This window comes from Motacilla alba, chromosome 1, assembly GCF_015832195.1.
Source record: "Motacilla alba alba isolate MOTALB_02 chromosome 1, Motacilla_alba_V1.0_pri, whole genome shotgun sequence".
In the NCBI taxonomy this organism is placed as follows: Eukaryota; Metazoa; Chordata; class Aves; order Passeriformes; family Motacillidae; genus Motacilla; species Motacilla alba.
The window spans coordinates 58,324,437-58,351,867 of NC_052016.1; the positions used below are offsets into that span (position 1 = coordinate 58,324,437).

The following is a 27,431-nucleotide window of genomic DNA, read 5'->3' on the forward strand; positions in this document are numbered from 1 at the left end:
TCAGAACTGAAAGATTTTTATGCCATTAAAATGGCATTGGTTTTTTTAAACTAAATTTCATATTCCGTTTAGTAGATTTTCTTGAGTTCAGCTTTTTTAAGTTACACAAATGGCTAATCAAAATTGTTGAATTCCATTCCTGAAGGTGTATTTGGTCTTGACTATATCTTATTTTACTGGTTTGCTTTTCTCTCCCTCCTAATACATACCTGGTTGTTGTGCTGTTTAATTGGTGCTTAGGACTTTCGATAGTGTTTTGCCAGTACCTGGATAGATAGGAGTCAGGCTGTCATTTCATCAGAACTGCTGATAACTCACTTCTTATCTGAGAGTTTGTTCCTTTCCTGGTGCAGTCTCTCCCTTGCACCAGCCAGCAGGTTTTCTTGACCACACAGTGAATGATGTGCGGTATAATAATGTGAATTTTCTGTGTCTGTGTTAGTCCAGAGCAGATGAGTGATTCTTTTTCCAGGCATGACTGCATGACTGTTTGGGTGGGACAATGGAAAAGGCAGTGAGGTCATCCTAACACATAACTAAGGGCAAATGTTGGCTTATATCAGGAGAAAAAGCTAAGTTAATTTTAGTGTCTTTTTATTTTTGAGTAGGCAAATTTCAGAGAATGGTGGAAAAGCCTCAATTACTTCCTGAGTTTTTCAGGTTCTGCACTACATCTGTCTGGGCCAGGCTTCCGTATCAATTATTTCATAGGAAAGAATGCTTCAAATATATTTTGATTTTATTTTATTGAGATGCTGTATTCTACACTGTGACAAAATTAAACGAAGTGTTTTATGATATAGTGTGTATATTTTTTACAAGCTATGTTTTGCGTAGCATGATTGTTAATTTGCTCATAGAAAGCATAGCTGCTAGTTTCTCTTATCCAAGCTGCTTCTCTACCATGTAAAACATATTCTGTATTGGTCACAATGAAGGTATGAGAGACACTAAACTATGTATTTCACACTGTAATACTGTTCTTGTTTTCTTTTTTAGCTGGTCGGTGGCGAATTTGATCTAGAGATGAACTTTATAATCCAGGATGCAGAGAGCATCACATGCATGTCAGAGCTTTTGGAGCACTGTGATGTGACGTGCCAAGCAGAAATCTGGAGTATGTTCACTGCAATTCTACGTAAAAGTGTCCGCAATTTACAGACTAGCACGGAAGTTGGCTTGATTGAACAGGTACTGCTGAAGATGAGTACTGTGGACGACATGATTGCAGGTATAAATTACCAACTGATAAAATAATTATTGCATTCTTGACCTGCCAATGTTTTATGATAATGGAAGGGTATGGGATGTTTTGATTTTTACTTAAAATGATGTTTTCATTAGTACTGCTATTGAGTCAGAAGTACTTTTTTTATTAATTTCAGGAAAATGTCAAAAATATATTCTTAGTTTGAAATCTCTGTAGATATGTGGTGCAAAATAACTGGTTGTTAATTCATTTGATAAATTGCTAGACCCATTTTAAACATAACTTCATATGACAGCATAACAGATACTATTTACAGGTTTGAATGCTGGACATATGGATTACATTAAACAATCATTCCATAATGTATTCCTGTGAGCCCTATAATTTGTTTTCATTTTTTGCATTTGTGGGTTTTAACATCCTATAACATATTGCAGCATTAAAAAAACAGCATGCTTTGTTTGTTTGCTGAAATAAGTGATGAAATTATTGCCCAGTTAGGGTTTTCATAGCATGTTTGAAGGAGTTTATGATATTCCACACCACATCCTCTCCATAATAGGGTACAGATTATAATCCTGATTACTTGGATACAGAACAGGTTTGCTTGTCACATTTAAATATGGCACTTGAATAGATTGATATGATTACTATTTATTTTCCCTGAGGCAGTTTCTTTCAATACAGTATGAAAGCAAAATTCTCAATTCTAATATAATTGTGACTGATGGTAGGATTGTGAGGCATTTTTGAAAAATTTCAGAGGTTTACCTTCCATAATTCTAATATTTTAGTTGATTATCTGATTATCTGATTCCTGACACATATACAGGTTTTGTGGAACAGTAAACTAGCAAGGATTTCAGTCAAGAAGCAAGAAGATGATTACAGTAGGATGAAAACTGGATTACTGAGAATTGATTTATTCCTTATCCTTTTATTCTGGTTTCAGTATAAATGTATTTGTAATATTAAGTATTTGGAAAAGCTACATCCTGTTTTTCAAAGCAAGTCATAATCAACATCTTGTTTAGAAGTGTATCTCTAAATGCTAAAATCATGTGTTGTGCTAAGTACTGCACAGTGAAATTCAGACTGAAGTATACCAGACCAATAGATTCATAAATGATGGTTTTCACCAAATATGTTTTGTTTTACAGTATTTGTAAGTATGGCATGTCAGAATAGTGTAAGGGTAAAGATACTCTTTTATTCCGTGTTAAATATAACACATTATGTGATGAGAACAAAAATTTCTATCCTAAAATTTTTAAGGGTTGTACTTGTGGAAATAATTTTCCTACATGAGTAATCACACCAACAAAATTTTTCCAATTTAAGCTCCTATAAGTGGTACTTGTATATGTGGCGTACAAAACTGTAATAGTGCCTCCATTAGAGAGGTTTTCTTTAACTGCCTAATTAATTGTAGATGTCAGAAATCAAGAGCATAGGATCTGGCTTTTAGGAGCATTTGGGAATTAAAACTCTCTGAATTTACAGGTATCAATATAAGACAGGGGTAGTAAATTAAAAAAAAAAAAAAAGGCAATCTAATGGATCTACCTCAATAATCTTTCTTTCTGGGAGTGGCCACACAGTGCTTCAGAAGGAGGCCTTGTTCGTTGGTATGCTTACACGGATGAAGGGAGTACATATTTAACTTAAAAGCAATACTGAAAATTGGAATTCTCATGGCATTTTAGCTTTGCAGTGTGTTTGAAATTATCTGAGTATTCATCTATATATGATGAGCAGGAATTGAACAGAATCACGCTTCCTAGGGTTTTTCTCTGATAACTGTAAATAGATTATTTTTTGGGGAGTTTTTTGTTTGGAAAAGGACATGGAAGCAAGCAAATTGATAATTTTTCTTTTATCTCTTGATTTCTGTAAGCACCTTAGTCTCCTTTTTTAATGGGTAATAATATTGGTAATAAGTCAGAAGTAACAAGAAAGGTCATGTAATAACTATTTCGATATTAGGCAAAATCAGAGACAACTAAAGCAGTATCTTTGTTTGATGTCATAATTGTAGAATTGTTTTGCATCAAATATTTCTATGACCTTCCCAAAGCCATGGATTAAAGTAAGAAATTTTCTGTTAAAATGATTTTTTAGCATTAAAGGGAGAATGGTTTGAACAAGACCTATGTTAATTTTTACTTCTATCACTTTTTTCCCAGAACAGTTGCTAATACTCTGTCAGCCCAATGTTTTGAAATTGGCTTTTATTGTCTGTAAATGGTACAGTTTTTTGGGGGAGTTTTTTTTCTTATTTGCTTCTCTGGGAGTTGCTTGTTTGTTTTTAGCTTGTCTCTCTTGTTCCTTTGTGAAACATTTTGATTAGACCTAAATAGGGTTTAAATAGACAAGACATACAATAATGTCTGTTTTATGTTCTGATAGCTCACTTTCAAGACCAGTCTAAGTCTGAAGCCTCTCTTCTCTGATTTTATAATAGTAAGACAGCAGCAAATAAACATGTACCCATACTTTTGCAATGAGAAGAATTTTTCTGTCTGTTTAGATGGAGACTAAATTGGAGAATCTGGAGACAGAATCTGTGGTGAGGAATAAAAGCTTAATCATTTTGAAAGTCTCAGTGGAAACCCAAATGATCTCAGTTTGCTTTCCAGAAGCATCACCTTTAAAAAAAAAATCTTTGTATTGTGACAATCTGTTATACTAATATAGGGAATGGTCAGCCATTTTATCAATAGTTAAGGAGAAAGTATTTTCATAGATGATTGGTGCTTTTTTTTTTAGCACTTACACAGGATCTTCCTTGAGGGACTCACTTTTTGCAGTTCTCTGCTTCCAGGTGATGAGCAGTGAAGCAGATCACCTGCTCTGAGGGACTCTTTGGGATAGTTTGTCTGTAGTCCCATCTGAGAGGTCTGAACGACGGATGAGAGAGTAGCCTGAACTCATACAGAGTAGATATGTCTCAACTAAGTCCCATTTTTTCCTCACAGTTATGTTGTGATGATGTAGATAATTGTTCTAAAACTGCTGGGACCGAATTCTTAAGCACTGAAACAGTTCATAGTTTCCAAGCAACAATGTTGGTTTTTGACTGCTCTGTCATTAACGGACTGTTAACAAGCTTTCCTCTTTCAACCCATTCTGTAAGAAAAACTGCAAAATTATCACATTCTGTATTACAACCTGTAAAAAATTAATTTACAATACCAACAAGGGTTAAAATGCACAATTTCATGGCCATGTAATATTAAGAGGTTAAGGAGATATGAGGGTAGTTTCCTGAAGTTTTCTTTCAAATGCTATTCAATATGTCTTCCAAAGTTAATGCCAGACCCTTCATTTTGATATATGTGCATTGTTACTTGAAAGACAGGCAGGCATTTTCCTATTGTATTTTCATATTAAGTGACTAAATTAAGCATTCCTTCAAGGTTACTGGTTAATTTATAAATCCTATGAAAACTGCTTAGTATGAAATTATTAAGAGGGTGCCATTAATAGAAATTAGAAATACATTAAAAATGAGAAACTGCCTGTTTTCTCCTTCTGGACTTAATATTATTGTATACAATCTTGTTTCTGAAATGAGATCATGGATTCCAGTTATATATGTAATCTTATTTAATACATAAAAAAAAGAGTAGACATTAAAAAAATCCAGTTGTAGTATGCTTTCTGACCTTTGTCCATTTATAGATGAGTGGATTACTAGGATTTATAAACCAGATGGGACTGACTCTTTTATTAGATTTCTAATAGGTATGAATAAAGTTATGTAATAATTATTTTTAAGTCTTTATATTGAAACAAGAGCTTTTAAATAGCCTTAAGTGCTTCAGCTTCCACAGATGTTGTTTGCTTTATCTTTGCTTGTTATCTACTGGGCTTCAATCTTCCAGGTCATTGTTTTACCCAGTTACATAATTAGGGAGCTTATGTTCGTTTCTCTCCATCAATGTTTAATTCATTACTTATAAATATGTATTTCTAATGCCTGTAGGTTATCCACATCTTCAGTAGAAATAAGAATTTTTCTGTGCCATAAGGTAGTACAGGGCTATAACAGTGAAACAAAGCAGCACACATTCAGTGATTTTTAAAACTTGACTATCATGTCTGTGTTTGACTGTATTAATTTGCACTTTTTTCCTCTATGTTACAATATTTTTTTTAATGGTGCTCTGATTTTCACCAGACAACTTTGCTTCTACACAACATTTCTTTTCTGTATGGGAAGCAAAATTTGCGGTCCCTTGATCTAAAAAGAAAGCTGAAACTACAAAATAGGAATTGGGAAATTGTCAGCCAAAGACTAGTGTTCACTTGTGCTTATTTCCTTTTCTGAGTGTTCGCTGTGACTGTTCCCAGTTTCTGATCATGTACAGGATGTGCCAGCTTTATATTGCAAGCTGGATATGACTGTGAAGGGGGCAGGTACTAGGGGAGCTGAGTCATAGAATTCACTACCATGAAAGAAAAGGCATTTATTTTTCTTACGTGTATTTTATTTTCCCTAATTCTGTCACAAACGTATGTGACAGTGTTTTTAAAGGGAAGATTAAAGAAATGAGAGAGGGGGAAAAATCTGTACTTGGAGATTAGGGATATATTCAGAATTTATGATGAAAATGTCTGCTGAGTTGCAATGCTTTTCTTTTGCCTTTAGTGATAGGCAATTTTACTCACCAAACAGTTTACTATGTCTTCTGTAAATTAAATTATATTTCATTCTTCACACATGCCTTTTGCTTGCTAAAGATCAGAGGCTAGTATTATTGCAGAAAAAGCTAAATAAATATTAATGCTTGTGCTCAAAACCACATATATATGGATTTGCAAAGAGAAAATTTGTTTTAAAACAAAATATGAATGTGAAATGTCTTTGGAAGGAGTTACTTCTCCTGAAAACTACTCTGTCAGCACCCGTAAGAGTCATCCTTTCACTAATGAGCAAGGATAACATGCAGTCCTACAATAAAATCTAAACTTACCTGTAGAAAGTTATGTGTTCTACAAGCTTTAGCAGGGAGGCAGGAGGGGAGTGAGGGAATTCTGTGATTGTTGAACAGATGGGGAAAGTGTGTTAATGCTGATTCTGTTGTGTCATAGCTCTTTTGTTTTGAAAACTCTGGACTTCACTTCTTGATCTTTTAATTAAATTCTTATGCCTCATCTGTGAATATGAGCAAATTGGTTTACCTCCTTCTAGAGGAAGTCCTAATACTTATTAGTCCATTTTATTCCAGAAAAAAAAGTGAGGAGTATAAGAAAAGGTTCAGCATCCCACAAGCTAACAAATTCTTAAAATGGAATTCTGGGGTTTTAAATAAGTAATTTTAAACCTGATAATCTCTGAAAGGAAGACTCTGTTTAATGTTCTTACTGTAAAAGCTTATGGGTTTTGAGACGTTGTAAGGAGCGCTGTATTCCATAATCCCATTAACAATTTTGATCCCTTCTTTTTTATTAAGCTCTTTAATTTTTTTCTTGCTATGATTTCTGTTTGTTTGTTTGTTTTCTTTATGGTTTTTTGTTGTTTTGCTATTGTTTTGTTTGATTGCTGGGTTTTTGTTTGATTGGTTTTGTGGGTTTTTTTGTTGGTTTGGGGTTTTTTTGCAGGGGCCAGAGGGACGTGTTAATTTTTCTTTTATTTTTTCCCTGGGCTTTCATTACAGTAAAGATCAGAAGCATGGCTGTAGCAAAAATGGGGAAATGATACAAATTATAGTATAAAATGCAGGGTTTAGGTTAATGTAAAGCAATTCTTAGGTCAAAATTTTTTGAAAAATGTTAACGTCAGGGGAAAGAAGGAACACTTATCCCAAAAACCTACAGCAGGAAGGACAAGTTTATAATGTGTGATGCATGTTGTGAAATAGGAAGAATTAATGCTCTATAAATGTAATACTTTTTTCAAAGTATGATGCAAAATTTAACATGAAATCCTTTGTAAAATATTCAATACAAGTAAGTTGGATTTTTAGAATATGTGAATACACTTACTTTTAAAGGTATTAATTTTTTCAGCTTTTTTTTGTGTTTATCAAAGCAATGAAATTCAGAGTTCAGAATAACTTTATTTTCCTTTGAAGATCTCCTAGTTGATATGTTGGGGGTTCTTGCCAGCTACAGCATCACTGTCAAGGAGTTGAAGCTTTTGTTCAGCATGCTTCGAGGGGAAAATGGAATCTGGGTAAGCTGTGATCAGATAAAGCATTAAGTGTCATTCCATTAGAGCCTGAAGTTAACATAAACTGTCTCCTGGGACATATAAACTTGAATTTGTTTTCTCATGTTGACTGAACATATGTTCAAGAAGCATTTTTGCTAACTATTTTAAAGTTAATTTGCTCTGTTGTTTGAAAACTGTCCACTTTCCGTTGTAGCCTAGAGAGTACAAAAATGGTTCTATTGACTTTTGTGCATTTTTCTTTTTTTCACAGCCAAGACATGCAGTTAAATTATTATCAGTCCTTAATCAGATGCCACAGAGACATGGGCCTGATACCTTTTTCAACTTCCCAGGCTGTAGTGCTGCAGTAAGTTTTCAACCAAAATTCTACAATTTCAGGAACAAATAAATAGCTAACTCCTCATTTACATTTCTCTTCATTTGGTTTCAGAAATTCTTGAAAAGGAAATGAGAGTGGAAATACATGTTTGAGTAGTGTAGACATTGCCTTCCACAGACTTACAAGGCAGCTGCGTTGTTGAGAAGTTTCACTTGTGAGGATGGAATATCAAGCAGCAGATTTTGATCTGGGGAAGTTACTATGAAAGAGAAACCTGAAAATTCCAAAGAACAGTGTTATTTTATTAGGAAAATGTAATCAATATTATGTAAAGGAGAGAGTTGAGAAAAATCAAGAAATGGACTTGTCCACATCATCACAGTTTACAGTGCCTGCTTAGACATAAACTTTGTTATAAATGTTTTGTTTTGTCTGAATTCCATCAACTGTTTCCTTTCCATCCAGGCAGTGGAGATAACTTACAATGGTGAAATTGTATTCTTTTCCAAACCTTCCCAAGTAGATATTCTCTCTTCCATTCACTGCACGTACTTTCAAAAAAAAAAACAAACAACCAAAAAACAACCTACAAATAAATTAAAGTATTGTATACAGATTTATAGATTATTGAGAGAGTAAATACAAACAGTTAATACTGGGGAATAGAAATCTGAGGTACAGTTCCATTCTGGTTTAGAATGGTAGGTATATGCTCAGGTAGAATGTGGAATCTTCTAACAGATAATAATCTGAGATTCCAGTTTTCTCATGCCAGTGCATGAAGGCTGCTGTACCTGCATTTCATCCATCAATAGCACTGATAATTTTTTTTAATAGCACAAATTCCTAGATCCATTTCTTGTGAACAGACTTATCAGAGTGGCAGATTGCATTTACACCTGGGTTATTTTTTGCTAGATTACGTCTTTGATCTTGTTTGATATCCAGCCTTAGAAACAGATGTGTCAGCAAAATGCATAAGGCAGATTGTGTAAAGAATTAATTACTAAGTTTTGAAAGGGAAAGTTTCATTACCTCCTACTAAATTAAAACCACAATTAACATCTCTTGCAAGTACATGCACCAGCAAGACAGGTGTTGCAAAATATGAATGTCTTCATTGCCACATACTGCTTTGACATTTCTGGGCTTCAGAGGCAAATCCTGATGAAATTTCTCTCTTAAATTAAATTTTTTATCAGAGGTTCAAAATAGGTTTTGCAGGAGAAGAATTTCAAATATTCCTTCCTGTCCAAACATGTGCATCTAAAACAGGAGTTCTTGGTTTAAATGCAGAGTCTCTCCTTTGATTCTTTCAGGATCTTGTTTCACACACTACTCATGATGAACTGCACACTTATAAATCAAGAAATATAAGTTTCAAATTTACACTTCTTTATTAGTGCATGTTGGATTACACTGTGTAGGTCTGGAGAGGATAAGTCCTCTGAAGTGGACCATGGGCAGAAATTGATAAGATGACCCAAAAAACAAAGCACTTCTTTAGAAGAAAGAGACTGGACAGGACCTAGTTTATTAGCACTGAGTTTGTTTTCAGGTATGATGCACAAGGTTGACATCAGACAGAGAAACAGCATAACTTAAACAGCATGATAGATTTCAGGCTGGCTCTCTCTAAAATTAGGTGTGTGCTCCTTGTGTATCCAGGACATCAGTGGCAATATGGAGGCAAGAGTTTACAGATACACCGCTGAGAGCTGCTTCATTTTCCCAGCTGCAGGGCTCTTCTCAGTACTCTATTGCAGCTCTACCAGTCTGTGCAGGTGGCATGTTAGTAACTCCAGTTGGAGCACACTTTGTGCTTGGTGGTAGCACTACTCCCAGGTGTTGTTCTCATTTGTCATCAAGTAGCTCTTCTGCTTCGGGAAGGAAACTGCCTCTCAGAAGGCAGGAGCCGTATCCCAAAGGTGTTCCTTGAAATTTTTAGTTTTAGTTTTAACAATGAATCTCTATTTTATGGTGTCTTGATTAATTTGATGTTATATTTAAGTTTATTGATGAGATTAATAACTGTTAGAAGCTGAATTTATAGTTTAATTTCTGAAGAAGAAATTTTTTTGGTTGTCTTAATATTGCCCATTCACAAATTTAATTTTGTGTCCTCTATTGATAGAATTTATGTAGTTAAAAGTTAAATTATTTTAAAATAGATAGAAAAGTAATGCATTAATTCAAAAGCACTATTTAAAGGGTTTCTTCTATATTTCATATTTGAAAGTTTAAGCAGATCTACAGATCTAGAATGACACAGGATTTTAGAAAGGCATTAGTTTTAACAGGATTTTTTTAAAAAACTAATTATTTGTTTCTTTTTTTTTCTTCCTGCCTTTCAGGCAATTGCATTGCCTCCTATTGCTAAGTGGCCTTATCAAAATGGGTTTACTCTTAATACCTGGTTTCGTATGGATCCACTAAACAATATCAATGTAGATAAGGATAAACCCTATCTCTATTGGTAAGTAGCTTATAATGCTGCAGTTATGGTTGGTTCTGGCTTCCTAACAACAGTTAATCTTTCTTATTTTTTTTAGTCCCTGACGTGCTTTCCCCCACCCCTGCCAAATATCTGAAGATTTTAATGGCTGCTCACTGTATACAAACTCTTAGAAAACCATCTGTCCTTTTTTGCTTTGTGATTCAGAAACCCATGGATTCAAGACATGTGCCTTGTAGATAAATCATAAAATCAAGTGTTGTGGTTTCTTTAGGAATTCTAAAATATATTAATTCTTAGAGCTTTAAATGGAGAATGTTGTCATATTTTTTGTTCAGTGGTAAAGATTCTCAGCTGATGTCAGTACTACAAAATAAATCTGTTAAACTCAGAGTGGACAGTTTGCACATTAGCTAAAGGTAATAGAAAGTAGATCTATGGGTATGAAAATGATTAAATGATGACCGGTTCCCCAATAATGTGAAAATTGAATGTGAATGTAACCTGTATAAAAGAAACTGAATATATACCAATCTCAGAAGGAAATCACAGAATCACAGAATATGTCAAGTTGGAAGGGATCAGGATCATTGAGTACAATGATCAGCCCTGCACAGGACTATCCCCATGACACCATGTTCCTGAGAGCATTGTCTAAACACCTTGCACTTGGTCTGGCTTGATGCTGCGACCACTTCCCTGGGGAGCCTGTTCCAGTGCCAAACAACCTCCTGGGTGATAAACCTTTTCCTAATATCCAACGTAAACCTTCCCTAACACAACTTCAGGCCATTCCCTTGGGTCCTGAACTGGTCATCAGAGAATTTAGATCGGTGCCTGCCCCTCCTCTTCCCCTCACAAGGAAGTTGTAACTGCAATGAGCTCTCCTCCAGGCTGAACCGACCAAGTGACCTCAGCCACTTCTCATACAACTTCTCCTCCAGGCCCTTCACCGTTCTTATGGCCCTCCTTTGGCACTCTCCAATAGTTTAACACCTTTCTAATATTTTGATGCCTGAAACTGCCCCCAAAACTCGAGGTGAGGCCATCCCAGCTCAGAGCAGAGTGGGACAATCCACTCCCTTGCCTGGCTGGCCATGCTGTGCCTGATGCACTTCAAGACATGCCTGGAACTCCTGGCTGCCAGGGCACTGCTGAATCATATTTGACTTGCCACCAGCCACGACCCCCAGGGCCTTTTCCATGATGCTGCTTTCCAGCATCTCATTCCCCAGTCTGTTTGTCCATCCAGGGTTTTCTCATCCCGGGTGCAGAATCCAGCACTTGCCCTTCTTGAACTTCATATGGTGGGTGATTTCCCAGTTCTCTTATTTTTCAGTCCTTCTCTGCAGGCCCTCCTTGCCTTCAAATAGGTCAACAGCTCCTCCCAGTTTTCCACCATCTGCAAACTTGCTTTTATCCCTTCCAGTCCTGCATCCAAATCATATATGAAAATGTTGAAAAACACAGGGTCTAAGATGTAGCCCTGCAGACTTTCCCATGACAAAAAACAATGCAAAGTATTGTTATTTTTATATAGTAGATTAAGCCAAGGTCTAATTAATAATTCAAAATAGGAAAAACATCCATCTAAACTTTACACAGGTTTCAGACTTTGCCACATGAAAGCTTGTGTCACACACAACCACCACCACCAAGAGAAAGATACCAAAGCAAATGTCTATTTTCTTTCAGCTTGCTTTTTGGTCGTGTAATATCTTTTTCATTTTAACTAGGTGAAAAATGTGTTATATAAATAACTAAATTCTTTAAGTGAGTGCAGTGCCTTTGTGGTGTGAGACAGCAGTTACATCAGCTCAACCATGATGTGAAAACTGATTCCTAAAAATTGAGAAGGGAAGCAAAGAAATGCTTGCACATCTGCCAGGTGTGAGGGAAATTTGCTGTTCTGTTATTAGGGACATGCTCAACCCTGCTTCAAGAACTGTATGCCAGTTTGGTTTTTTTAAGTAATTTTGAATATCTCTGAGGATGATATTGGGCAGCTGCTGACAGTCTGTAAACACATGCATATTGGAACAGTACTGTAGTTTTCTTACCAATTATAAACTGAGTGTGACAATCCTGGAAGAAAATTAGAAGTCTGATATTTGCATGAACAGTAAATAACAACAAGGCAGAGCAGTCAAATTCAAAGGGTAAGGTTCAGAATTCTGTAGCAGAAATTTTAATATAAACCAACCAACATCATATAGCTAGCAGTGGGTAATGGGTGCCATGCCTACAGAACGATTAGCCATGTGTTAGAAGCAGGAATTACAGCAGGATGTTAAGGATTGTTGTAGGTTACCAACTGACCATAAAATCCATTTTCAATGCTCTAGCTGAAAGAGCTAATGTGATCTCTTTAAGGACAGTCTGAACAGAGATGATAATGAAGGTGATGTGATCGCTTCCTGAAATCTTGGCAAAAGCATTACTGGAATGTCATTTACAGTTCAGACTTGCTACTTCTTTTCCCCACATTTTAAGAGAATGTGGGAAAAACTTGTACTATTTGGAAAACACTTGGAAGTGAACTGTCCCTTGGAAAACACATTTTATAATGACTGTTTTTTGTTTTTTGTTTTTTTTTTTTTTAAACTTGAGATCCAGTGGGTAGACTGCAAAATAAGAAAATTCAGACTTTTATATACATAGTACTGTGGTCACTGCCACAATTATAAGACATAGTAAAAAAAGTAATGATAGTAATCCTTATCTAACTTTAATAGATTGTTGGAAATGTTTCTTTAAGGTGTAGATTCTTTGTCATAAAGACCCTGCGACCCTGCAAATTTAGATACTTAGGGCTCACCTAAAGCATGCTCAACTGGGAAGTCTCCATCCCCTAAATCATTTTAGTTGTTCCTGCTAAAAAAAGAGATGAGTTAATTAGTTTGGAGGAAAAAAAGTAAAATCTTGGCTAAGTTTCATGTTTATGAAATCATTCATTCTTTTCAAAGGCGAAGAGCTCTGCTAAGAAATGAGCAGTTTTTTCATAATTTCATTGCTTTCTCATGTTCATGTGCTGAACTCCAAGAAGTTATACACTTAAGGACACTCAGTGTTTAAAATTTCAGTAACAGTCTGATTTGACCCTATGGAGATAAAATCAGCCCAGTAACCAATAAGGATAGGAAAGGGAGAAAATCTGAAAGACATTCCTTCAAGAGATAGTCTTTATTTCAAAATGCTTTCCAGCTCTTGTTCAAAGTATTAGGGTGCATTTTATACAAAGTAAATAGTATTTTATCATGTAAAAACATTGTTATTTATGATGGTTGGCTGATGGTAATTTAAAAGAAACTATTATATTTGACATTTCTAATCAAATAATATAACACTGTTTTCAGAATGTAGTGAAATTCTGCTTTATTTTATTATCCTTCAGAATGGAATTCTGTTAAATGAAACCATTTTAGACCATTTTAGAGATTACATTGCAGAGAAATGGATTTGGCATTGTGAGAGTTGCAGTTACCTGCTGAAAAGTTCTTTGAATGGCATAAGGCCCTAAGGAGATAAATCAAAGTCTCAAACTATCTTATAACACATTCAGTTGCTCTTATTGTAAGAACTGTATTTCAAGTTTTTTAACCTTCATTTTATTGCGCTAAATTCAGTGCTGTGGTTGTGCAGGTTGTATATTTGGGTAATGCAGATTTATGTGTGTATGAGTGATATTCTTCCATGAGGCTGTTCACTGTTCCTTTTGTTGAGGGGTAGAGCTGCCTATGGGGTCATTGTGGAAGCTGGATCATTGGCGTGATCCAGGTTAAAAATAGTCTTCAAAAGATGCAAAGAATGGCAGTGTTATAAAGTGTTTTCAGTTCTGAGGTCAGTGGTGATGGACAGCATGTAATATTTCTCTTCATTCTTAAGTTATATCTTAGGTTTATTTAGAGAGGAAATTTTACCTTTATTAAAGAAGTGTTTTTTTTTTTTTCTTTTCTGTAAAGGGCGTTCTATAGAAGCCCTTATTAAAGGCAGTGGCAGGGAATAATGCTCCTTTTCAGCACAGCAGCTTGAGGGGAGAGAAAACTGTGTACTATATAGAGAAGCAGATGAATGAATGAGGAAGACAGCCTGAATTGGGGAAAAAAATATATGCCATGTATACTTCAAGACTGGAAGTAGGAATTTCTGTGCAAGGATTTGTTAGGGTGTAGAAAAATCATCAATAGGTGTTATTACATCCGTTCTGTTTACTCTGTTTTTAAAATTTCGTAAAAGTTTTTTTTAAAGTATCCTTTAGTAGCTTTTAAAAAAGTATCCTAATTCATTACAACAAAAGTGACTTTCTAGAATTTGAGAATTTGAATGTCTCTTTTTTACCTCCTTTACAAATGCCCTCATAGGAGATGAGTGTCTAAGCCCTGATCACCTCAGGGTACAATCACAACACCTATCTTGTAAAGAGATTTTTTTTTAATAAGGTCATAGTTTATCAACTATTTTTTTGACAATGAGCAAAGAGAACAATCTGATTCTCTCCTTAAATAATGCACACTTATTGACTTAACTGTAAGTTTCTGAAGATGGAATAAGTTTCACAAATATGAAAATTTTTCTGTATTAAAATCAAGGTTGTATATATGTAGTAGGGTAGACTCAAAATATACTATTTCAGCAGCTATTAAAGAAGTTGAAATTTGAACTTAGTGTTTGCATGAACCTTTCATGTCTTAATATTCCTAGGAAAAAAACTAGTAAAAGTGTTTGAAGAAAATATTGCAACAAAACAACCATTTAAAGCATTATTATTGCAATAACATAAAATTATTTATATGTTAGCTACATTAAAAGAATGAGAAAGTACTAATTAGTCTGCTACAGGACTTTGTACAAATACTCAAAATTAGTAGGATTTTTTTTCTTATATTTGAAAAGCTTCATTTCAGAATTCATAGATGAAATTCACCATCTAGACCGTATATTTCAGCCATTGGTTATTTATTAAAGTCCAGAAGTTGTATACAGTGTGCTCCATACTATTGATAGCAAGCTGCTCTTCATTGTCCTTAGCTTTTCAGAAGTGATTAAGCAGCATAGCTGAAGATATGGACTTGCCTTTTTTAAATTGTTCAGTGAATGTCATTCGTGAACTTTCACCAATTACCTTTGCAAAGTGTTTTTTCTAAGTCCAGAATTGCTCTTTTAAATGCTTTTGATTTCAAATATGAGATGTATGAGCTTTCTGCATTATCTGTCTTTATGATATTTGTCACAAAAAAGCTTGGAAATCCTTGTTAAACTTACTTTCTTAAAATTGCAGCACTTTATCCATTTGACAAGTGACAATAAATCCACAACACATATGATTAAAACTTCATATATCTATAGCATAATTTATTCATGTCTTGAAAAATAATTCTTGTGCATGATAAATATCTTGAATCCAAATTTGTATGTCATACCAATTGCATTGTTCTCTGAACTCCCCAAAACTTCAAGGCATCTCACAATTGTTCTGTAGTGGATATGTCTTCACAACTTTAATCAGATGTGTTATTTTAAATGATTAATTAAGAAACTGAGGGTGAAACATGATAGACATAATATTTACTATCTTGTATTTTAGGGAAAAAAAAAAAGTACTGATTTTTAAAATGTAGCCTGGAATCAATTTAGTGCTGAAGGTGAGTAGCACGCCCAAAAAAATGGTGGAAGAAAATCAGACTCACCATTCTGGTTACAAATTTATTTTCTTTTTCATGGCAATTTAAAGTTTGGACCTTTTTATTATAAAATAATTTCCACTTTACCCAACTTAATTCCTAATTCTTTCTTTTCAGTTTCCGCACTAGCAAAGGTGTTGGGTATTCTGCTCATTTTGTTGGCAACTGCTTGATAGTTACATCCTTGAAGTCAAAAGGCAAAGGTTTCCAGCACTGTGTGAAGTACGACTTTCAGCCCCGCAAGGTAAGCAAAGTGGTGTTTACAGTAAAGAGTAACACTGAAGGTGTGCTGACAATGTGCTTCTGGGAGGAGGGCTAAAATCCCCTAAGTGCTATAGGGTTAGTCATAGTTCCTTGTTTATTAGTAGCTGCTCTAGTGGCCATGCAAAGTTACAGCTCAGAATCAATTCAAGAGGAATGTAATAATTTGTAGAGTAACACTTCTATAAAGTCAGCATGTTTTTCAAAACTACTGCTTAATTGGCTTCAGATAGACATGGATTGTGAGTATTTGTAGAATGGCTACATTTAATTACTTAAATATCTTCATGCTGTTTCTGAAAATTCTGTACTTGGTAACTGTTGCCAAGGTCTTGAAAAATTTTGCTGGCAGTGCTAGAGTTTCATTATCAGATGCTGTATGATATAATGCTCTGAACTTTCTTGCGTTTCAGTGCTGTTTTAGGATTTCTCATTTTTCGTAGTAAATCTTGATTGCACCTCTAGATCATTTTAGTGTTTATTTGTACTCTATGGCTAGTAGTCCTAGGGGAATGATGATTTTTTGGCCTTCAGTGTTGTAGTTAGTTGACTGAAGCATTGACTTTTCTGTACAGCAAGCATTATGTGTTTGTCACTAACATCAGTCTTGTGTGTATTTCACTATGAAGCCCATTTCTATTTTTTATGGGCTTAGAATTTGTATATTAATTTCAGTGCTTGATTTTTATTTTTTTTTTGAGAAACCAATCTCTCAGGGAGGGAATGCCTTTATTCACACATCAACTTAATGTTTCACTATTTCTCTTGGTGTGTATTTGTGGTTCAAAATCACCAATTCTAATTTTGTCATGTAGCTTTGAGGTCACTTGTGGTTTTCTTAAAACAAAGTAATGTCTCTCCCTAGCATATCACTCAGGGTTGTATAAAGCCTTATAAACACATATCTTCTGAATCTACTGGGGTGAATCAATTCTGTTTTCCCGATTTTATAGCCAGAAAAGTATTTTGATGATAGTTCAATTTTCATTTAAAGTATCATCTGAATCTAGTAACAAATGTAATTGTTAACTTTTTTACTATGTTATTGTTAATCACCTCTTGGGATCTAGCTGATCTTTACTTGTTGATGAGGAAGTAGTTTGTCATACCATGATATGCTTCTGATAATTTTTAATTCAAATGACTAATTTTTTTTGTGCCAACTGTGGAAAATTTTAGCTTTTGCTGTTGCTACTCAAAATGACTAATTCTGAAATACTGATATCTGTGTATCTCATTATATGAATACCAGTTTCAAATCAAAATCTGCTGATCTGCTGAAGTACATAAAAATATAACTCCCATGTTAGTTTTACATGCCCCAAAGTTCATGCTTAATACTCTTTGAGTCATATCTTAGCTTTAGAAAGTATTTTAAATAAATATTATAGAATATATTTTTGAGTTGTTTGTATTTTCCCATCATTAACTTGTGTTCACATGCATATGTTCAAGTACATAATGCACAGTGGAGGAAATAAAACCTGTCAAATATAATTCCTGGCCCTAACAAGTCAAAATTTATCCTGTTTAACATGAAAATTGATTTTCTTCTTGTTGTTTAGATATGACATTGATTTCACTCTACAAGATTTGAATGTGTAGATATATGTTAAAAAATTTATACTCATTTATAAAACAGTTAGCTATCCTAATGTTAACTTGAGAAGTATGATTTTTTTTTTGCCATTAGATGTACCATTCCCTAGACATTTGCTTACAAACACACACATTTCAGCAATAAATTTTGTCAGAATCATCATCCTCAATAAACTTCTGAATAATGTGGTTTGAGGATTTTAAAAAAATTTTGGTGAATCACAATGAAGTAACAAATTCAAGTTATCTGGTCAAAAGCTTTATGTAGGCAGATCAGAGATGCTTGTTCACATGAAGATCTTCCTGCTATGTCAAATGACACCATTCACAGTACAATATGTAATATTAATTTATAACTTTAGGTCTCAATTGGTGTATTTTATAATATTGTAAAAGCAAACATTTATAAAAATATATAGAGAAATTTGGTTATCATATACCCAAATAGAAAATGTGGGTGTGGTATAATAGCCTGACATCTCAACAGAGCTAAACTAGCTTTGGTGATGTTATGTTTAAAATGTCTATACTGCTTTTTTGGGACTCCAAATTGACATTTTTGTGTAAATAACCCCCAGTGTTTCTAATCCCTTGAGTTTCAGCCTCAGCATCAAGTCTTGTAAAACTGGAACAAGAAAGCAGCATAGTCAAGAGCAAGCAGCTTCTTTTTTTTTGTGCGTGTTTCTAATCCTGAACACCTTTACTAACTGCAGCAGAGACAGAAATAAGTTCCACATCCTGGAAATACTTAGTGTGTGATGCCTCATTTCTCTGATTGTGCTGTCCTGTGGAGTAGGAATAGGACTTGGTGACAGTAGTCGGTGACTAAATTTGACAGGTTGCAGCAGTAAACAAAAAATGCATAGTGAAGGGTCTTTTAGGATTACCTAAAGAAGCTGTTGTTACAGCAGAGGGAGGCATGGCCTCTGTGCATGTTTGAGAAAATATTATGGGGAAGTAAACTGCAGGATGAATGTGAAAGAAAGTTGTATTGTTGACTTTGAATATTAGGCAAAAAAAAAAAAGGATTTTTTCAACTAAAAGTTGAAGAAAAATTGTGTATGAGATCATACAACTTGGTTTGGATCATTCCATAGTAGGAAAGTGCTACCTTTCCTTCTTAAAAAAACGTGTTTCCCAGTGCTAGAGAAATTGCCTAAATGCAGAAATACAAAAGACTATGAGCAAATACACCATTAATCGCAAAATCTGACAAAATCCAATAGACTTTTTAAAAGCTCCATACAATGTACCTGAGCACAGATAAGTAGCAATGTACAGACCACTGTAAGTAAAATTGAGTTTTTCAGGAAGTTGAGGTTGAATCCGAATTGGTATGTTTTCAGAAATAGTTTTAAAGCCTTTTGAAAGAAAAATCACAGACAGAAGAGTTATGGTGTTTTGTTGGTTTTTTTTTTTTTGGGGGGGGGTGGGGATTTGAAATTGACAGTGACTCACAAAAAATTACTTTGTTCATGGTTCCTTGAAAAAAAAAAAAAAAGAGTTTCCATACATTACCTCAGAAGTCAAAGCTGGAGCAGTACTTCTTTATTCCAGCATTGCCCAGTAAATCTGTTTGCTTGGAAACGCAAGAAATTAGATACTCTAAAGTATTGTTGTATGGTCAGCAGCATTTTTCTACCTTCTGTTAGTTGTATGTTTAAAGGAGGGAAAAATAAAAAAAAAATTAATACTAGGGAACAGATGTTTAAAATTACGTGTTCTCATTTCTATGGCTATCATAAACTTGTAACAGAATACAGCTCAATTTGACAAATACTGTAATGCTTATTGTCAAAATGTGTTTTGCTGCATGCTGTTTTGTTTGTAATTCTGTGTTTTGCCTAATTTTAAAATCAACATGTGAAAACATCTACTTTTATTTTCTCTGACAGAGAGACAGACGTTTATATAAGTAGGCCCTGTGTCTACTTATCCCAGCTCAGGAAGAGAGCCAACAAGGCTCAAGGGTTGCAGAAGTTCTCTATTGTGGAAAAAATGAACTTATCTAAACATGGATATCAAAATATAATAATTGAAAAAGATATAAAAAATAGATGATGATGAAAATGTCAATTATTATTCCAAATTATTAGAATACAAAAGGCTATTTTTAAGACAAAGTGACATTTTAACAGAGTCCATTAGATTGGAAGGGGATATGTTGAGACCGTCTGGTCTCTCCCTCTGCTTGCAGAAGGGACTCCTAGATCAAGTTGCTTTGGATTTTGTCCAGTTATGTTTCAAATGTCTCCAAGCAAGAAGACTCTAGAGTTCTTCTTGAATTTATTTGTCATGGACATAATGATTCTTGTTAAACAAATGATGGGAAAGATCACCATAGTAGTAAGTGGAAGCACTAAATTGCAGTGCCTTCTCTGTTTGACTATTTAATTCATTTTTAATGATATGATAGTTGTCCAAAAATTGGTGGAATGGTAAAGAATAGAGGAAAAATATCAAAGCAAGCAATCAGGATGACATCTTAACCTGGGCTGTAAAATTTGCTATTGGGATTTTTTTTCTGTTTATTTAATAGTTTCTGATAGAGAGAAATTTTTGCTGTGATGCAAAGACAGAGGTTATGTGATATGAATTTGTTAAGGTAAGAGCACATAGCTCTGGATTTCCTAGCACAACTCAGCTGTGGTTTTTTTTCAGAATAGTGTTAAAATTAAATTGCACTGTTGAAATTAAATTGTTTGTGTGCATTTTTTGCCTCTAATCCCATAAAGGAATGCAGGTAGGTACATCATTACATTTAGGCACAGTTCTGTTGACTGGACTTGAAGTCCCAATGACTTGAATTTTAATTTTACGTGTTTGCAAGGATTCATCTTTTTGTGTATGTTTATGAGATTGGTCGCCCTTTTTTTATGCCATTCATTAACTTTGTTTTTTAGCACAAAATCTGCCCCTGTGTACTGATTTTTCATGTCTTTCCAGTGGTACATGATAAGCATCGTACACATCTACAACCGATGGAGAAACAGTGAAATACGCTGTTACGTGAATGGTCAGCTGGTATCCTATGGTGACATGGCCTGGCATGTTAACACCAATGATGTAAGATTTTTTTGGTTTTCCTTTCTAATTACTTTTTGTCTTAAAGTTAATTCAAAAAGAAAAAAAAAATTTTGCATTTTTTTTTTCTCAAGATCTTTGCAAATTTTATTTTTCACTGTCTCTTTAATAAAGTGTAATATTATTGACTTTTTGAGTTTCTGTATTCATGTTCGCTCTTTCTGTACCTTTAATTATGGAAAGTTTGAGAGCCTGGACCTAATGAAGCAGCAAATATTGCTCTTTCTGGCTCATAGTTCTGGCTGTGGAAGGCAGACAAAATTATTTTCTTATGCTTTGCCTTCAGCTAAATCAGTGATAGAATTTCAGAGGTTCTTGATTCATCAACTTACTTCGCTTTTGTTATTTTTTATTTATAATGTGGTTCTCATTTCTTTCTGGCTACTATAAGAGACAAAGAAGCCTTAGGGAAATGAACTGTCTTTTGCTAAATTCTAGAGGCAAAATAGGATTTGAAAGGGAGAGCTTAAATATTACATGTTAATTAAAGTAGGAGAGTTCTGCCTTCCAAAGGTTCTGATTTCCATTCTTTGGGGATTTTTGGTAGCATTTTGACTTGCAAGAAAAGGCTAGCATTTCAGTTTTTGCAGAGCATGGTTTCTCCTTGGTTAAGATAAATATTTTCATGACAGGTGAAATGCGATGGCTGAAAAGCCAGCTGAGGTCTCAGAGGATCTGGTCTGGATTATTGGTTATGTGGTGTGGAGATCAGTATCCTTAATGACAAATGCTTAGCAGGAGAGGAGCTGATCCTTCTGCTTCTATTTTCTTCACTTAATTCTTTTCTACTTTCTCATGCAAAAGAAGTACTATCTTTTCTTAAGGTGAAATTGGTTTACCAAGCTTTAGATAATTTGATTTAAGTCTTAAATATGTGCTAAGGTTTTTTTATTGGATAGTAGTCTAAGCTTTGAAAGACACTAGTTATCATTACTTATCTGTTCTGTTAATAGTAGGAAGTAGAATAAAAAGATCAAGAACTTCAGGAAAGCTGGATGAATGCAAATGCATAAAATACATAAAAGGAAAAATAGGGGAGTGTGTACATGTGCTTCTTACTATTTTGCATTACCTAGGAGGAGAAGCTCTTGTTTTAATTATATTAGAATTGTCTTGTTTCATATAAAGTTTGAGTTGTTAGAAGTATTCCCTTGAAAACCCTTGAGCAATTATCCAGCTCATTCGTTAACATCTACCTTCATACCCTTACACTTGGATATAACTTGAGTCTCCTGGAAGATGTCAGTAAAATACCTTACCATAGTGGTGTTGGAGGAAAACACTACGTAAGTCCCGCAATCATTCTTTCTTTACATCCCATGTTGAGCATAAGCATTCATGTAGTTTACACTGATAGATTTAACAGTACAAGTTGTGAAAACAGAAGAGGCCAGGAGCTGCATATTGTTGACTAAGTGCATCTGACTGTTCAGTCTTTTTTTTGGATGACTATTGTAATATAATCAAGATGTAGTGTTAAAATTGCTAAATGTACTGATGGCAAGATTTTTCATTTGCTCACTGTGTCAAATCTACCACTGAACAATATGCATTATGATTAAACATATTTTTAGACTAGTAAAACATTCATTACATTTACATTATTGAGTTTAATATTAAGGAACTGAATTGAATATAATTTGTTTAAGCATAGGTTTTGTCTTGATAGAGATTGTGAATTTATTTCATTTTTTTCCTAGACTGAATTTCGCAATACCATTCTCTAATATTTTTGTGAGGGCTTTTTCAGTATCTGAAATTTACCTCTTGTATCCAAGCAAGAACTGTAGAAAACTCAGTCTACCATTTTCAAATGTAGCCTGGGAGACAGGGAAGTAAAAATAGAGGGGAAAAACAGTGAAACTCTAAATAAAAGCTTATTTATTAATTTATCTTAAATTATTTTTTCTTTTATTTCTTAGAATTCATTCTTATTTTTACAAGGCCATGAATTTACTGGGTTCTTAACTATTTCTGAACATGGCGAGGCAGATATTGGATATTACATGATGTACTTATTAAGAGTTCAGATCTGCATTCTTCAAAAATATATGTTGAATTAAGAGATATGATTTCATTTTATTGAGCCTCCATGTATTAAATATTTGCAGTATGTTTCACCCAAATGTTAGAGGGAAGATACAAATTTGGATGAAATAGGGGAAGACATTATAGACATCTTTGTATTAGCTGTTTCTGTTTTGAATGCTGCTGATACTCTGTTTTCATAGAGCCATTTTGGCTCTGAATTAAATATTACTATTTAATGAAATATAAAACCATAGCAGTGCCAATATTTATTGTTTTCATGTCCTGTACAACATACCATGGCTAGTGATAAAGGGATCATTGAGCTTATATTCCAAGGGGTAAATATAGCTGGGGATTATGGCAAAAAGGTGAAGTGACATGCGTGGCAAGGTATAACTCATGCTTACGGATTGCTTGGCATCTGGAACAGAAGTGGATAAAATTACCAGGAAATCAGGAAGCCCTCCCCTCCAATTAAAAATAATGGAAATACCTAATCAAGGATGATGTGCCAGAAATGGGAAAGTAAACTGGGAAGAATGAAAAAAGACAGAAAAGGGAACTACTAGAGGCTAACAAACCTAGATCTTAACTATAATTAGAACTCAAAATCTGTTGAGAGCTACAATAGTTGTTGTACAATGGTCACTAGAGGAATCCAGGAAAATACCCTTATAATAGGCAGGAGTGTAGTCTCAGAATATTTAAGCATCAACTAGGAAAAAGGTGGCATCAGTAGCTCAGACAAGTTCTTCAAATAACCATTGGAAAGGGCAATTGCTCAACATTAATTGATGTAACACTTTCTGACAGTAATGGCACAGTGTCATGAAAGCCTTTAAGGCTAAGCAGGACTTGAAGAAAGTTAACTGAAAATTTTTATAAAATTTTGCCATTAGGGTTACCAGGAGTCAAAGGGGTCTGTTTAACTCGTCTTTTGCACTGTACATCCTGGATATCACTTAGTGAATCAATTTTAATGTAGGGGTTTTGCCAGAAGTTTTAAAATTTTGTCAGAATTGCTTAAAATAATGGAAACTCCAAGGGGAAAAAAATTAAAATAGGTAAATCAAAGGAGGATAATGGTAGACAAAATCCTGAATATTTCTTTCCTCACCTGTTCTTAAAGCTGAGGTCCAGATCTTTGTCTGTCCTTACACCTGAGTCCCCTTTTCCTTGTTAACAGCCTATCTACCTAGACCAGTTGCTGTAACAGTTCACCATATTTGATTTTATTCTCTAGACTGACAAAACTTTTCCTTAAGGTAAAACTCAACAGTTTAGCCAGATGAAAAACCTAGTTTCCTAATGCAGGTTCTATTGAGTCAGCTCAGAGTGGTGCCAGATCCTTGTTTCCATCCAATAAAGCACCTATGACTCAAGGAAGCTGAGAGAATAACCTTCAAAGGTCTTTGAGCTTCTTCCTCTTGTCCTTGTTTTGCTGCATCATGTTTTCTGGTTTCTCAGGTCTTTGTTCTAGACAGATTTTTTTGAAAGCACCTGAAAAATTTCACCAAGTCCTTGCAAAATAGCCATAAAAAGTCACTCCTAATCTGAAATAACATGATGTGGACAGACAGAAGGGCAGGGATAGTTAACAGCAGAAGGGACGGATAGGTTTTGGAAGAAAGAATGGAAAGTAACAACTCTTGTGTGCATAGACTAAGGCAGAAGAGGATTTGAGGTCAAACCAAATCATTATAGGCTGTGGTCAGAGAGGGAAAATATGCAACACCAGCAAATTAGAAAAATCTGTATTTTTTTTCCTTTTTTCCTTCTAGAGGTGTTTAGCTCTATTGGCACAGCAGTGAAAGAAGAAGGCATTTCAGCATGTGTTCTTGTGTATTAGCAGTAGGAGCTCTGAGTACAATTACAAAGAAGTTCAAGTGTGTCACGTTCCTAGAAGGCAATAGGGGGGATTATTTTGTACTTGAATGTATTATTCTCATTTTCTCTGTTGTATGTTGACCAATTAATAGAAAACAAATCCTAGCAGCCAGTCATATGGACCTCTAAAACAATTAATGCTAAACTATTCAAAATTAATATTATTCACCACAGGATAGTAATAAAGGATTGATAATGGTTGGTTTATCTTTTTAGTTCCAGTCTCCCTTTATTTGTGGCTTTAGTAGCTGTGCATTAATATTATTTCATTATTAACTTCCTCTTTCTGATACAGAGCTATGATAAATGTTTTCTTGGATCTTCGGAGACTGCTGATGCAAATAGAGTATTCTGTGGCCAACTTGGAGCTGTGTATGTATTCACTGAAGCACTCAACCCAGCACAGATTTTTGCAATACATCAGTTAGGACCTGGATATAAGGTAATAGCAGATTTTAAGAAGCATAAAACTGGAAAAATAAAATGATTGAGAGATATAGTTGGAAGATATGTGAAGCATGTTGAATATTCCTCCTATAATCATGTAGATTTTTTTCATGTGATTTGTTTTCAGCCACATAAGACTACTTTTTCAAGTATCCTAACTAATCCTAATTTCCTACCATCTTTTTGAAAGATGAAAGTTTTGTTTAAATCATAGCTAAAATATGTTTGTATGGGAAATTAATTACTTTGGGTCGTAATCAGATTAGAGAAAATTTGTATGTGGTGCACTGAATAGCAGAGAAATAACTTTCTTCTCTACTGTTTGTGTTTAAAAATCTGAGTCAAGACAGATTAACACTCAACGAGGCATAATAAAACAATTTTGTTCAAATGCGTGGTTTCACACAGTCCTGTTAAGGTAAAAGTTGTGCTTTTTTTTACTCATGCTTTGTCATTGACATTCAGGGGAAGATTGGACAAATTTTTAATTATGCATGCATAAACTTAGATCTCTCATCAGATACATGTCTTGGAATGTGTGTGTATTGTATTATTTCATCAAGAAAAGCAACACAGATACTTCACAGAAATCTGCAGAAACCTCTTTTGTAGATAATACTTGAAAGTTAATAAACAATAATGAATTTCAGTTTATACTGTCAGGTATTCCCAAGTTTTCTTTTTTCTAATTTTTGAAATTTGTTGTTTCATCCAAAGTGGGCTTTCAATTTTTCAATTTTTTTAATATACTCTGAAAATAAAAACTTTTAAAAGCCATAAATAAAAATCAGCATTTAGATTATAATAGTATTCATTTTGTGTGTAGAAAATGCATACTCTTAATCATTTGATCTTGGCTAGCACTTGAATGACAGAGGCAGTAGGAAGTGTCATTTATGGTATGTATCTGTCTAGGGTGAATAACCACATGTATATCAGGATTACTTAGAGAAGAAGAAATCTATTGCCAATAGTTTATGGTAGTTAAAATCTGCCTTGAAACTAAAAATATTAAGTCAGTTAAGAAAAGTCCATCATCTATGAAAACAAGGAGTATTTTATTCCAAACTTTATACAGTATTTTGTTTAGGCAAATATTTCTGCAAATGTTTTTTGGTCATACAAAAGTAATTAATGTAGTCTTGTACTTCTTAATAGTAAATGTAGGTAACCTTTATGAGTTTATTAAATTACTGGAGTGTAGTATGCAGAAACATACTGGAGTGATATCAAACAGGAATAAGGCTTTCATGTGTTTCAAGAAGTGCAAATTATTATGTAATATTTTCTGATTGTTGAAGGGGTTGATAAGGATATGAGCTTTCATGCTAAATAACATTTCCAGTAGTTACTGCACTAACCTCAATACAGTTGTCATATTGCCCTGCTTGATTCATAGGCTTCCCTTAAACTACATTTCTGCACACATGTATCTTCTTAGTGATTTTTTTAAAAAAAATGTCATCTCTGTTTAATATTTTGAGGAAATTCTTCTTTCATTGTGTCGTGCTTTTGGATTTGGGTTATGTACACAAAATAGTTAATGCCCCCTTGCTCTCTGAAGAAATTTTCTTCCTTGTCTAAAAATCTGGAAGTATATTTTACTGTTTAATACCAGCTAAAAAGAACAGGCTCCTAGAGCAGTAGCCTGGAAATAACATTTATTTCTTTGACTTTCTTATTACCCCCAAAAATAATACAAAACAGAAGACTTTTTTTGACCTTTTTCCAGCACAAGATCTGCTCACAACCAGAAAAGGAACCATATCCTATAGTTTAGAGATTTCAGGGCACCACCTGTAGCTTTCACTCAAAGCCTGCCTGTTTCATATCTCGTTTAAGATTATTTCTGTAAATCCTTTCAGATTCTGTGCTGGTGCAAAGGTCCACCAGTTACGAATACTTCAGTATGGGATTTAATAGTCTAAGGGAGCCTCAATTGACATATAGCTTGTATTCCTGATTGTTAGAGATCATGTTCTTGCTCTTACCCAACTTGCTGATGCAAACTGGCCTTTCAGAAGCTTCTCTTAAATAGTTCACTACATTTCCTGTTCATTCTAATTATTAGTGCTGTTAGCCAAAGGGGAAAACAGTTCAACTCTTCCTAAAAAGATCCTGATGAATTGTAAACTCCAGTTGTGCCAAACTTTTCGGCCAAAGAAGGGTTATTCAGAAAAGTGGAGATTTTTTTGAAAACATCTTGATACAGACCTTTTTTTCCTTCCTAATACAGTATATGGCGGTTCCTTTGATTTAAAATTCATACTTCAGTC

At 34.4% G+C, this 27,431-nt stretch overlaps 1 protein-coding gene across 14 annotated transcripts in view; it reads left to right on the forward strand.

The window, feature by feature from the left end:
• The window catches only part of NBEA (neurobeachin), a 455,021-nt gene that overhangs the window by 78,943 nt on the left and 348,647 nt on the right, over positions 1-27,431 (forward strand). For all 14 annotated transcript variants that reach the window (XM_038127945.1, XM_038127964.1, XM_038127973.1 and 11 more), the window contains exons 2-8: positions 1,000-1,231; positions 7,291-7,391; positions 7,642-7,737; positions 10,065-10,186; positions 15,964-16,090; positions 20,653-20,772; positions 25,004-25,150. In XM_038127945.1, coding sequence (XP_037983873.1) covers positions 1,000-1,231; positions 7,291-7,391; positions 7,642-7,737; positions 10,065-10,186; positions 15,964-16,090; positions 20,653-20,772; positions 25,004-25,150 — 945 coding nt within the window. The remainder of the gene's footprint in view (positions 1-999; positions 1,232-7,290; positions 7,392-7,641; positions 7,738-10,064; positions 10,187-15,963; positions 16,091-20,652; positions 20,773-25,003; positions 25,151-27,431) is intronic.